Below are 14,493 nucleotides of genomic sequence, written 5' to 3'. Positions count from 1 at the left end.
ATGCGACAGGAGACAACTAACAGTTTGCTCCTATGTGCTAAAGCTAAGACGGAAAGAGAACTGGTTTGAGACCATAAGAGTTTGAGCATAATAGATATTATATCAAGGTTAGATGTAGAAGTGCTTGGAGGGTCTACCGTCATATCGAAATGGCATTTGTCATAAGGAATAGGCTAGAATATATATGCAACAGAAAATAGAGAAATAAAATGACATGGGAAAATGCTTGTCCGATGGCCTAATTAGCATATCACAATTTTACTCAGTCCCTTGGTTGGTTAGGGAACAGTCAGGCATTGGCAATAAGCAAGAACTATATCTGGCCGTTCATCCTTAGGTTGCGTTTGGTGTATTTTCAGGTAATCTTGGAAGATAATGTGGGTTGTTTTCAAAATAATTGTCACAATTACATTGTCAATAACATTGATTGCTGTATTTGGTATACATAGATAGTGTTACAATAAAATTATGAAAAATTTTGACTGACATATTTAGTATGACAATCGATTATCGATAATGTGAAATAAAATTTTAAAATATTTTCAATAATTTTATTTTGGTGCTCTTCTTTTTCTTTGGTGAGAAAAACGGGAATGATGTAGATTGGTGGTGGTGTGGAGAAGTGGGGATCGGGGGTGTATAGAATGCGGGCACAGGGGGTGGGGAGGAGGCATGCGCGTGTGGAGGACGGGCGTGGAGGAGCCATGGGGAAAGGAGGTATGGGACAAACGTGGAGGAATCATGGGCAGCCAATGGAGATAGAAGAGACGCAGACTGAGGGCGCACATGGAGAGAGATGAGGGGGAGGAGGAGGGTTGGTAATAAGTTTTGTGTGATATTTTTAAGAAATAATTTTGTCCAAAATTTTTATTGCAACATTGTCAAAGAAGTGACAATTTGATAGTCACTCTTTTCAAAGCAATTCAGATTATCGTAAGTTGAATTACCACTCAAAAAATATCAAACCAGTAATTCAAATTACCACATTAAATTGCTAGCGATCTATATTCAAATGCAACCTTAGTATCTGTGATAGAAGTTAGAAAATTGAATTTCTGAATTTAGTTGATTAAGAAAATTGAATGAAATATAGTCATCATTGACCTCTTTAGTGGGACTGAAGTATTACAGGATAAAAGTTAGAAATTTGAAAAGAAAATCCAACAAACAATGTAAAATAGATACATTCTTAGACTAACGCATGAGCATCACAAGAACAACCATTCCTAACAAAAGATTTCAGAAACATAAAATGTGAATCAAAATAGAACCAGGTCATGTAATTAAAAAAAAGTGGGGAAGGGAACACAATGTGATGCACTCGTGCACCATACTGAGCTATACTAATGGAAATCATAGCAATCGCCGACTCCGCCCTCTCGTCAAGCATGGCCTTGTCCGCCACCCCCTCTTCTCTATCCGCCGTCTTGCCGCCCGCGGCCGCGCTATTACCGGCCACCCGAGTACGCCTTTTCCCTCTTCCACCAAATAGTCCTCGAACAAGGGGACGGGAGCAGCGCCCGCCCAACTCCATGACTTTTCCCTTCGTTCTCAAGGCTTGGTCCAGCCTCGAAGCAATCGAAAAAGAGAGTCAGGTCCATCATGGTTTATATATACGGGTTGCAAGCGGATCTATTCATTCAGAATTCATCGATTTGATTTAGTTATGGGAATCATTTCATTGCTCGCCAGATGTTTGATAGCATGCCTCAGCGAGATGTCGTGTCCGAATTCAGTAATTTGCTGGTTTGCTGAATTTGGGATTCATAGGAGAGGCGGAGAAGATGTTTGTTGAAATGCCGTGGAGAAATGCGTTGTCTTCTAATTGTCTGATAGATGGGTACGTGAAGTGTGGCTATTTTGAGATGACGTAGGGGGGGCCGTTCGATCAGGGCTTTCAAAGAATTTTATCTCGTGCAACACCATGTTTGGCAGGTATTGTAGTTCTGGTTCAATGGAGAAAGCTCGCTTTTTGTTTGATCAGATGCCATCAGAGATGAAGGATCCCACAATGAGATGCTTGTGACTCGTGAGGGAGATTGAACCCAGCACATTTGCTCCAGTGAGCATGCTTTCAGCTTGCTCTTGTCTCATGGCCTTGCAACAAGGTGAATGGATCCATAGTTATGTTAATAGGAAGGGGATTAGATTGGATGCTGTATTAGAAACGGCGCTCTTGGACATGCATGTGAACTGTGGAAGAATCGATGAGGCTCCTGTCACGTTTGGCAGCACGGGGGAGAGGGATATCAGTGCATGGGACTCTGTAATTTTAAAACTTAGCGGTCATGGTAATGGTAGAGAAGCTCTACAGCTCTTTTCCCAGATGGCATAAGAGGTCACCTGTTCAAGTATTCTGAGTACCTGTACTCATTCAGGGTTGGTCAAGGACAGGCATAGGTGCTTTCACTTAATCAGCACAGTATACAATTTAGAACCAAAAGCTAAGCATGTCGCATGGATGATTGATCTTCTATGCTAGGTGGGCAGCTAGATGAAGCTAAAGTGTTTGTTAGAGCAAATGGTGTCAAGGTCAGTGTTCCTGCCTGAGGAACTCTACTTGAAGCTTCCAGTAGGCATGGGAACATTGAATGCGTGAGAATATAGAAAATCATCTCCTTGAGCTTGGCCCCATGGCACTTGCTGCTATATGGCTTTGTCGGACAAGTTCTTGAGAAGTGGCAGGTGGGGTGATACAGAAGATGAGAGAGAATGAGCTGGAGAATGTCCCTGCTTGTAGTTCTATTGTAGTGATATGTAGTTCATCGGCTTCAGGTGCAGAGTGGCTTGAACGAAGGACACGTTTGGTCCACGAGAAGTGGAGGGAGAAGAGATAATTTTTGAGAAGTGGAGAGAGATCTCTTGTTTGATTGAAGTTTTAAAACGAGAGAGAATGAAAAAATCTTTTCGATCCATTTAGTTGGGTATGTCAGATTACAAGGTAATTTAATAATTTTGAGAATCATTTATTTAAAAAATAATTGCAGAGGAAAATAATTTGGATTATGTTTGGTTGGTGAAAAAATTATTTCGAAAAATGACACTAAAAAAAAATTACTACATTTGGTTGCAGATAAATTTATATAGGAGTATGGCTAAATTTATAAATATATCCATCAACATAAAATAATTTTTTAATATCATGATAACATTATCATTTCCAATCAATTATAATTTGATGACTATAATCATATAGCTATTTGTATAATGCCATCTGCATCTTATTTTTTTTCACAAAAGCTTTTTATTGAATGCCTATCAATATAGTTCATAAGATGGTTCATGCTATCAACATGCTTTTTTTTTGGTAAAAAAAAAAGACTTTATTAATAGAAATAGTTAGCAATAAAACTATTGCCAGTTTTGTAGCCTCTATCATTGCTCCAACTTTCTATAAATCCAAAAGGTAAAAAATCTTGCAATCTATTAATAGCAAGTAGAAAAGATTACACTCATGTGATCTTAAAAAAAAAAAAGAAAAAAGAAAACATGATATTCATAAAAGGATTATGCATCAAATAAGGTAGAGAATGAGAAAGAAAAATCCCCAAAAAAACAAAGAACCTCCAACAAATGAAAAATCCCCACATCTCTAATGAAAAATCTCCAAAATCATAAAATTTCTATTATAATACTACAAAGAATCCAATAAAAAATAAAACAATAAGATAATTAGATAAATACTTGCAGATTTATAGCAGACTTAAGTGGGAGAATAAAAAAAAAAAACTTTTCTGATAAAAAATCTCCAAATCAAATAATGAGGAAGGGCATCAAGATTGAACCAACGAAGATTTCTTACATGATGAATGGATTGAGAGAGATAGCAAGGTGCCAAGATTAGGATTTTTCTCTTTTCTCATGGAAAAAAGAAGGGAATCAAGAGACTGAATTAATTTGGAAAGCCATAGGAGAAATATTTAGCACCGATGACCCATTGGAGATATTTTTATTAAGTATAGATTTTCATCATTCGAAAATTTATCAATTCCAACCCCCCATAATATTTGTTTTACTTTCTTTCTCCGAAAAATAACATAGAACCCGTTAATTTTTTTTACCATCTCTTTCTTTTCATTTTTATACTAAATATGGTATTTGATATGGAAATCATTTTTTCATGCCAGATTATTCCAACCAAATGGGCCCTCAGAGGAAGTTACTTCCCACATTTTATGAAAAATCGAACCCATAAGGAGTAGGTTTTGAAACTTCCCATAGGATGGGAATGGATGATGCTTTCTTCTTTTCTAAAATATTCTTTTAAGATCACGGTTAAGATTTTACAAAATATCAATGGATGATTAGATAAATATTAAATAATAATAATATATATATATTAATATTATTTAATATTTATATGAATATAATATAAATTTATATTAATATTAATATTATTATATTTATTATATTTTAATATTTATATAATATAATATTTTATTAATATTGATATAATTTTATATTAATATATTAATATCATATTATATTTATTAAGATATTAATAAATTTTTATATTAATATTGTATCAATATAATATAATATATTATTATTATATTAATATAATAAATTATTATGATCTATTGTTATATTATAATATATTAATATACATATAATATTATTATTTATATAAAATTTATAAGTAAAAATGTATGGTCTTATATCTATTAAGAGTATAATATGTATTCTACATAATTTTTTAGAAAAATGGATGCTCAACCAAACATAAGCCATTCTTTAACAGTCACTTTCTCATTACCAACTAAGCATTCCAAAATTCTATTTCTAGAAGATAATTTTTAAGGAACTAATTTTTCAGGAACTAACTTCCTAGAAAGATAAGTTCTTCCATGAACCAAATGAGTCCAAAATGGCTTAGTTGTATTGCCTAGAATTGCTGCATGTGCCTACAATGTTGTCCAACTATGGCTAACAATTTTTAGCTATTATACAGTCATAACACAATTACAAGCTTCAGAAGGGCTCCGTATAGAATATCTATATTTTCGAGAGAGAAGCCGGTCGACGAGGTTCATTTTAAAGATGACTTTAATTTAGACGATTGAGATTACTCACCATTTTTCTATTGGAGAGACTATGATAGCTTAAGACATTTGAGATTTCTTTTACTTTATGCAATGATCTAGTTGGTTTTCATCATCTAGAAGCTCTCATTTTTGAGTTTCCTCGAGATCAATTTCGATAATAGTGTGATTGGTGGTGGCAGCAGACACAGAGCAAAGTTCGTGATCCAAAGCCTGGATTTCATGTTTATGGCCACTGATGGGAGTCAAGTCTTTGATACTTGATCTTTGGAACAGAGTTGAGAGTGGTTGGGGTAGACATTAGTTATGCGGGACTAGTTTTGAGGGCTGGCCTCATAGCCATTGAGATTTGAGGATAACTCTGCTATTGTGGTCAGCTAGATTTAGGGCAAGCGAGGATGTCTGACTCTCTTTAGATGTGACACATATCCACCAGAAGGTGAACATGGCAATGGACTGAGTTGTCTTTTATGTGGTGGAGCACTCTGGAGGAACTTTATAGATAGAGTTATTAGTTGTTTTGGTTTCTTTTGCATGATATTTTATTTTTTGATTTTGTTGAATATGTCTATACAATACGTGTATGATCCATCTGTCTTATGAAAAAAAAGAAACAAGGGCTATTTTGTAAGCAATTTTGGACTTCTTATGGATAGCAAGCAAAAATACATTGGGCCAAAGTGAGTGTTAATTGCCATATGCATTGTTTGAACTTAAACTGCCATCTCTTGCCCGGGAGAGTGCATTGCTTATTTTGACAAACAAACCATGCCATGGATAGATTTATGTCTCACTTCTTCAAATCTAGTTTAATTTTTTGAATTGAATCTCATGTAGGAATACCAAATTGAGTTGTATTTTGTTGCAAGTTCTAGTTTCAAGCTTATAAATAAAAATATTATCCTCAATTAAAATGTGGAGATTCATTGAGCTATAATCGTTTGATTTAAAATAAAAAATTACTGGGTTTGAAAATAAAATTATAAAAATCCATTCAACATGAATTTAAGGATGCATTTGGTTACACTTTTTGATTTTTGATTTTTAATTTAAAAAAATAATTTTTTGATTTTTGCTATTGAGTAAAAATATGAGAGTAAAAAGTATGTTTGGTAACTACGTTGCTATGAAGAAAAAAAGTAATATTTGGGATGGCAGGTGAAGAGCTTGACGAGAAAAAAAATTTGGAAAAGGAGGAAGAAGGGTTCGAAGAGGTAAAGAGCTCGACGAAGAAAATGTTCAGACTCTTTATTTTTTGATTTGACGTTTTAGATGTGGAAAGTAAAAAAATAAAAAAATAAATTTTTAAAAATAAAAAAATTATTTTATATATAAAATAATTATTTTAATTATTTTATTTTTTACTTTTTATGATGTTATAAATTTTTTTTTATTATTTTTTAAAAATTAAAAATAAAAAAATAATTTTTTTAATGGCTAACCAAATGTATCTTAAAAGTTAAATTACCAAAATGATCGGCATCCTTGTGCTCCTTTTATTTTAACATGATAAACCTGTCAATTTGACAATACCAAATTTTACTGTAGATTTGGATGACTATTGTACTGTAACATTCTATCATGAATAGCCAGCGCATCATTATGAATGATTTTATTTATTTAAAAAGATATCCATGTATTTTTAGTATGATATACGCTGGTTTTTTTGGTACAATACGATATACGATGGTTAAAAGGAAAAAAAATGATACATCTTCAGAATGAATGATGTGATGGCTATCATTTCCTCACGCTAGGATCGTCTAATTCGCCGAGGTGATCTGTAACATGTACATGGTCGTACTGGCTTACACCTATAAATGAATAACTACAAGTTTAGAGATCTGGTGGAGGAGAACATATCGTAATCGTCACTGTTAATTGGTGGCAAATTAATATGGATTACAATTTTAAGGCAATCCCGTCTTGGTTCTCGGTAAAAAAGCTCTCGCTACTCGCCCGAAGTGGTGCCCTTGCCCCCAACTCCAAGGAAAAGATAACGATGGTATTATTTTTTAGAGCGAGGGTTATATAATGGAAGACAGAAGAGGGGAGGGTTTGGGCCGCCTTGAGAGTTGAGGGAGGAGAGGTATAAACCCCCATCTCTTCTTCTTGGTGAGAAAAAGGAGAACGAGAGAGTGGGAGAAGGGCAAAAGGGAGGGAACTTTATCCTCTGGGGGAGAGGGAGAGGAGGAGGGTAGGATGAGCGGAGGCGGCGGCGGAGGAGGGAGCAGGGGGAACGGGGCGGCGGCCGGTCCGATCCCGGCGATGTCGAGGAAGCTGGTGCAGAGCGTGAAGGAGATCGTGAACTGCCCGGAGTCGGAGATCTACTCCATGCTCAAGGAGTGTAACATGGACCCCAACGAGGCCGTCCACCGACTCCTCTCCCAAGGTGCCGCCTCCACCTCTACTCGTTCCTTTTTCTCTCATTTTGCCCTTCTTTGATGTGTATGTCCGTCGAACGACCGGGAATTGAGGGAATATCGGGAAACGGGGCATCTTGGAGGCGAGGAAGCAGCCCTTTTAGGTTTTTGGGGCGGTTTTAGGTTTAGTCTGTTAGAAACGGAGATAATGGGTGGAAAATCTTGCATGTTTGGCTCTTTTCCTGCTTTGATCTAACAAAAGAAAAAAAAAAATCCTTTCTTGTTTTTGTGGCTCGCAAAACGCTTTACTCTTTTCTCTGGTCTTGATTCCTTGAATATGTCTATAGAGCAATCAGTCGTATAAGAACTTCCGAGAAAGAGGGAATCTTTTTGGGGAAAAGATATGGTTTATTGGCTGGAATGAGATAATGGGCAGGGTGTCACTTTTGTCAAATTTCTGCTTTCATATGGTGAAACATGCAGTTTCATTGGTGGGTTTCAGTCCGTGGCATGTTATTTTTCTCAGAAGAGTGCTACTTGTGTGGATTGTGAGATTCTTTTTCCTTCTTTGTTCTTTTAGTGTTTCATTGTGGTTCCCACGATTAAGTTTAGTTGATGCCCCGCTTTTTATCTTGTTTGCTCATACTAATCAGGGAGGAAACATAAAAAACAGAAGATCCTGTGTTTTGATTCAAACTTGGTAGAGTTGGGTCTTTTGTCGTATTTTTCTTTGACTGATGATTGGTTCTTGTTGTCTGACTATTTCAATATATATTCTAGTGTTCAATTATATTTGTAGTTTATGTATAGGATTAAGTTTGGAGCTTATTATTTTACAGAAGGTGCTTCCCTTTTCCTTCCCTGGGATATCAGTGCTTTATTTTCCTTGAGTATTCATAGACTAAATTCTTCTATACTGTAAATTAAGCGACTCTTGCACGCATGATATAAATAAAATGTTCCTATGACTAACATTCAAAATTTTCCCAAATGAGCCAAAGTTACATACAGACTTGCATGCGGTGCAAGTTCATGCAGGCACTGGTTTCTCTATGCATGCATTTATGTTTGTATCCACTTTAGCTGTGTAGCTCTATTTCTACTTGAGATATCTTCATCTACTAGCTCGTCTCTTTGATAATTTTAGACAGTGGGAAGCATAATAGCATATCTTTGGGGCATATAGGCCTCTGCCTTGATCTCTGGGCTTCCTATTTCCGGCCCTTCAAAGTCCATGTAGAATGACTTCACCTCTCCTATTCTTAGTTGCATTAAATTTCAACAAAACTAATTGCACTTAGTGTGCCTGTGTAATCTATGCTACATCTCTTTAACTGCCAGATACACTTACGTTTCTTTTGAGACCAATCAATGTGCCAAAGCATTTTAAGATATCATTCAAAGTATTTTCTGTCTATCATTCATGACGAGTTCTTAATCTTAGCATACAAAATATAAGAACGGACATCATATAGGCTACCAGTGTTTAAAGTACAAAAAAGATGGGAAAGTTTGTTTCTGGAGACTCTGATTCATGTTTTTTTTTTTTTTTTTTTAACTCTCTAGATCATTTTAATAAAGACTTTCATGCTTCATAGAAAATGATAATATTACTTTTTACTTCTAATTGAGAAAGTTTCTTCAACTCTTGCTTTTCTTCATGAGTTCCTCTGATGACTTGCAAGAGGTGATGAACAGGGATATTATGAAGCCCTTTTAGGAAGTAGCATTATTAATCAGTGTTTTGCAGCAACCTGTGCAATACTTTCTTTGTTTTTTTAGATTAGTTTTGCCTTGCAAGATTTCTTTGGGTTTGATGCCTGCGGTACTAAAACTTACATTTTTGATATGTCAATGAAGTTTAGATATTTAAGAATTGGGTTGTTTAAAACTTTAAATCTGAAGTTTCAATTATCAGTGGATGTATGTAGAGGAATGTGAATGCCTTTGGTAATTTACTATGTTATGAGATTTTTTGGAGGACCTACAGCATCTGTAAAATGAAAGATGTGTATAAGAAGGGCAGGCTAAATATAATGTCTGAGATTGGTCACATATTAGGTTTCTGGAAGATCTTTGCTCTTGGCAATCTTTTTTTGATGTTCATTGATTTTCGCTTCATGACACAAATTGCTTGAATGGACTGGGGTTTTCATAAGCTAAAGGAACATGTATAACAAAATTAAGATCCAAGAGTTTTTAAGCAAATATGTTTAAGTTGTTGTTCGTCAAAAAAGAACATTTATGTGAAATAAAAACTACTGCCTTATTGTCTTTTCCTCTCAAGTTCTGGTTTTGACCACTGTTTAACATTCAGCTAGTACGTAACTAGACTGAAACATCCAGTATCTGATTTAGATTTGACTGGCACTGGATGTTTGGTCTGGACCAGTTTTCTCTTAGTAGTCATTTATATTGAGAACAAATTATGCACATAGTTGAGAGTCCAAGGCTTCTTATAGCAACCGATGTCCACAGGCACAACATAGAAACCTGATAAGATACTGATACAGTATGGGGGCTTGTACATTACTGTACTGATATTGTCTTGCCTCTAGCTACGTACCATGTTTTGGTATGGTGTGTACTGTATTGACCTAACCTGTACTCGTAAGCTACCAGCAGGGTCTAGTATCGAGATTGAAAACCCTAGGAGAGTCTATTTAAAATGAAACTCAATTTCCCAATGCTCTTTAGAACATGTAGGAAGTACTTACTGATTGTTTCATTCATTATTATCCTGTTAAGTTTGTGTTTACATATATGACTATTATTATTATTATTAATCATGATTTTCTGAATCACTTGCTTTCAAGGGATAATAAAATGTGCTGTTAAGTTGAAAAATATTTAGTTGCATATGTGTTTTGTCTTTTTTCTCTGTTGGTTATTCTCTAGTACAGCGCCTATTTTTGTGAGTTATTTGTTGATAACATGGTTCTGAAACTCATCAGATACATATATATTTGGATACATTATAAGCATCTTTGCTGCTGTTATCAAATGAGAGAGGGCGAGTTGTTCAAGATGTAAACTCAGCATTTTCTATAGCATATAACTCAGGGCTATGTGCATACAGCTTTTCATGCTATTTGCAATTTATAATTAATTAATGCTTCTTAATTGTGTAGATACTTTTCATGAGGTGAGGAGCAAACGTGACAAGAAAAAGGAGGTCAGTGTAACTATCATTTAATCATAGATGTTGCAAATTATGCTGCAATCATTAGGGATGATAGGCTATACTCTTTTATCCCTTTTTTTTTTTTTTTTTTTAGTTCACAGTTCTGAAGTTGGTTTATACTTTTGCACATCTTGTATGCTACACAACTATTGGCTGACAACAATGATTTTATAATTTTAACAAGTTTTGTAAGTTGCTTTTGTAGATTCTATTTCACCATTCAATCTTTGTACTAGCTATATACTCCAGTATCTTTGTTATCAAATTGTTGTTGCTTCAACAAATTATCTATGCAAGTACAGCTATCACTGTCAATTAGTTTTCTCTTGTTGTAATAGTTATTTCAGATGACAATTGCTAGCCTGATTTAAATTTTATATTTGAATGTTATATCTATTAAAGCATAAGTGAATTTAGCATTTTTTTGAATGCCTTTATAATATTTTGCCTACCTTTTGTCTTTTCTTGTGTAGACCAAAGACACTCCAGAATCCAGGTCTCGAGCAGTGAATAGTTCAGGCCGCGGAGCTAGGGGCGGGATTGACCGTACGGGGCGTAATAGTTCTACACAATCTAGTTCAAGTGGTATGTGGATGTGTGACATTGTTCTTCTTGTACACCACAGAATGTTATCTAAAACTCGTAATTTTGTATGCTCTATGTTCTCTTTTTGGTTGCACTCTGTTAGATTATGGAGCTACTCGTGGCAAACCTCTAAACAAGAAAGAAAATGGGACTACCAGTCTTCCTACCCCATCAATCTTGGGATCTGGCATACTAGCAAGTAATCCTAATCGAAGACCAACAATTTCAAGGTTAGTATTTCCTAAACTTTATTGGATGGTTTTTACTTGCTTCCATAAATCGAGAATTTAAACATTCTACTTCTTGAGCCAACTATATTTATTTGATGGACAATTGCCTTATCCTATTCAAGTTCCATGACTGTTAAAACTTTTAATTGATGTCTAGTTACTTGCTAATTGCCTATTGGTGTAACTTAAACCTTCCATCGTATGAGGCATGTGCACATCTTTGCCTAAATGCTTTTATTTGCTATGTTTGGTAGATGAAACTTCATTTTCTTATTTGCCTATGTAAATCTCAATGACATTCTTTTGAGCTTCTCTTAGTTTACATTTGGAGTACATTGATAGATAAATAAAAAGAGATGAAACGCAACTAAGGTTTGTTGTATCAACCCATATCGATCGTACCCTATCATATTGGTAAGGTATTAGTTGTGGTATTGAGGTTTTGTTTGGCATATGAGTCAAACTACCAGTCTGAACTAAGTAGAACTGCCCCGTACTACTTGGTATTGGTCCACACCAGGATGTGGATTGTATCGTACCAACCCAGACTGCCTAGGTGGTATCGTGATAAATGGTAAGAAAAGGGGTATGCAGCAATCTCAATATGTGGTGCATAGCATACCGTACCCATCATACCATACTGAATTGACAATGTACTGGTATGGTACTTAATAATTAGATTGTGGACCTTGAATACAATCTAGTTGATCACAAGATTCAAAAGCTTGGTTTTGATATTGGATAGGCATTCACATGAATTCGGTTTCAAACATGGTTTGCTATACCGCCCTGTACTGGACGGTATGGGTGTGGGCGTATCATACTGGTACACCACTGCACTGTATCGACCCTATCTTAACATACCGAACTGCATACCGATATTATAATATGATTTTACCAGTACGGGTTCCCATATCGAGATGGCGAACCTTAGTTCCAAAAGTTTTGGCTGTTTTGGAAGTTTATAATGTTAGTGATGATAGTTTTAGTTAGAAAAAAGTTCTCAACATAGCAAAATAGGGGAAATATCAGAAAATTGAATAAAAATTAACAAGATAAGAAAATAGAGTTGGCAGCATTTTAAGGTATGCTATTATCTGTGAACTTCAGATGTATCATTTTCAATGGTTTCATACTGAGAATAGAAAATTCACTGCTTGCAGAGGAGGAGGAGATAAACATCATATTTCACATCATTTGGTAAATAATTTAAAAATTTATTGTTTGATGACAACTTACCACATGGTGATCTGAACAACTGTGAGATTTAAACTTTAGGATAGCCAAATCTGTCAAAGAATTGATTTTTTTAAATAAAATTTCTTTGAATCCATATTTTTTTGCCAGACTTGGAAAGTTCATGCTTAGTTCTGACAAAATGTTTATCAGAACTCATAGAAGTGAAAAATGACTATAGGGCCACTCATATTGTCATCCATGACCTGGGGTCGGCCAAAACATCAAAACTGGTCACGGTTGTGGATTGGTTATTGTTGAAATAAAAACATCATTGTATTGGTTTTTGAGTTTGTTTGAAATGTTAAACTGCGATATGTACTACATACTCTAGCAAAAAGGTTATGCACACTTTAGACCAGATTTAAACCCAAAAATTTGTGTAAGTTTGTTGTTCTTGAACAATGCTATTGACGAGAGCATGTTTGGATGGCTACCATTTTGGTTTATGTGATTTTTAAGTTACATAATGCTAATGTGCATGTTTGGGAGTACATTTGTACTCATCAAAAGTGATTTTGAATTTAAAAATATAATTTTGGGTGTTTGGCTACAACCCAAAAGCAATTTTTAATTTTGTTGAGAATCCCTTAAAATGTGGTTTGCTTAAAGTTAACCTCCTCCCGCTTCTGATAGATGCAGTCCCGCAGGTGGAATATCACGTCTACTATGTTTACACATGGATCCCTACGTCGTTACATTCTATTTAGGATTAGGAATAGGCGTAATCGGACCTGCTTTTGACATATCTATCATTATTTGGATACCATATTCACTTCTTTAGGCTTCTATTGAATCGAGAAATAGTTTGATTGTGCATCTTTTTGATATATATAAGTTATCCCCGGGATAATTCAAATTGAAGCAATTTGATGTCTGACTCGGGCCTATATGACATGACCGATTGATAGAAATATTCCAACATTCCACTTTGTCATATATTCTATATATCACATTAGATAGATATCATGTTCATGGAATACGATTCACTTTCAAGATGCCTTGATGGTGAAATGGTAGACGATTTTTTACTTCTCCCCGACTCCTAAATGTATTCGTTTGTTGAGATTTTTAGGCACGGTTTTGAAGTGATCTGCAGTGTACTTCAAATGCTCCCATTTGCTACATTGTTTGGGCTCCTTGTTTGATGCTGTCCTGCATTAAGTATCAGCACTGATGCATCTTTATTTAATTTTATTTCATTTTTTATATTAGCTATATTTAAAAAAAATGTGTTATAAGATTTTGATTAAATTTATTTGTATCATGGAACTCATCTGTTTTATATCTAAGTAATTTTAGAATCATTTTAGGCATTTGTCCTTTTTGGTCATTTTGCCATTTAAAATCAGCTTCAAATGCAAACCACTTTACAGTTTCAGAACACCTTTTGGATCTTAACAGCTAAATAGTTTTTCAGTAAAAAATTGTTTTACCTTGAAACAGCTTTTGACATCAAAATGCAGCTTTTACAAAAAGTTGCTTTTTGACAAAAAGCTACGGCATCCCCAAACAGATCCAATACTGCAATTCTAGTGTTTGAAGAATGACATTTAAACAAAAAGCCCCCACATCAAGTGTTTGGTTCTATGTTAACACTGTATTTTGTTGCTGCTAATTGGAAGGATATGTTTCGTACTACCAAATATAAGTTAAAATGCTGAATTGTACATACTACTTGGGTCCAACTTGATCATCTTCATATTCGTTTACTCAAGCGGGTGAACATGGCCATTTTTGTGATCATAATAGAGAATTTAAGAGCAGATATTGCTGTTCCACCACTATTTCATCATGTCTAGATCAGTTGGCTTTTCTTAATTTCGCCCAAGTGCCCTTTATGCAATTATACC

General features: G+C 35.0%; 1 protein-coding gene across 1 annotated transcript; it reads left to right on the top strand.

The window, feature by feature from the left end:
* Positions 1-7,044: 7,044 nt before the first annotated feature.
* On the top strand, positions 7,045-11,480 carry LOC140858478 (GBF-interacting protein 1-like). The gene is made up of 4 exons (XM_073259220.1): positions 7,045-7,434; positions 10,537-10,580; positions 11,063-11,174; positions 11,278-11,480. Exons 1-4 carry the CDS (start codon positions 7,245-7,247, stop codon positions 11,463-11,465), a joined length of 534 nt encoding a protein of 177 aa, XP_073115321.1. The 5' UTR covers positions 7,045-7,244; the 3' UTR covers positions 11,466-11,480.
* Positions 11,481-14,493: the final 3,013 nt, after the last annotated feature.

The sequence above is a fragment of the Elaeis guineensis genome, chromosome 6 (assembly GCF_000442705.2).
Source record: "Elaeis guineensis isolate ETL-2024a chromosome 6, EG11, whole genome shotgun sequence".
Classification (NCBI taxonomy): Eukaryota; Viridiplantae; Streptophyta; class Magnoliopsida; order Arecales; family Arecaceae; genus Elaeis; species Elaeis guineensis.
This window is presented reverse-complemented; position numbering and strand designations above follow the sequence as displayed.

Bases quoted from the DNA above. Each gene is read 5' to 3' on its own strand.
- LOC140858478 (XM_073259220.1), top strand. From the start codon at position 7,245: ATGAGCGGAGGCGGCGGCGGAGGAGGGAGCAGGGGGAACGGGGCGGCG. The intron at 10,581-11,062 runs GTCAGTGTAACT...TTTCTTGTGTAG, and splicing joins AACGTGACAAGAAAAAGGAG to ACCAAAGACACTCCAGAATC. The intron at 11,175-11,277 runs GTATGTGGATGT...GCACTCTGTTAG, and splicing joins TACACAATCTAGTTCAAGTG to ATTATGGAGCTACTCGTGGC.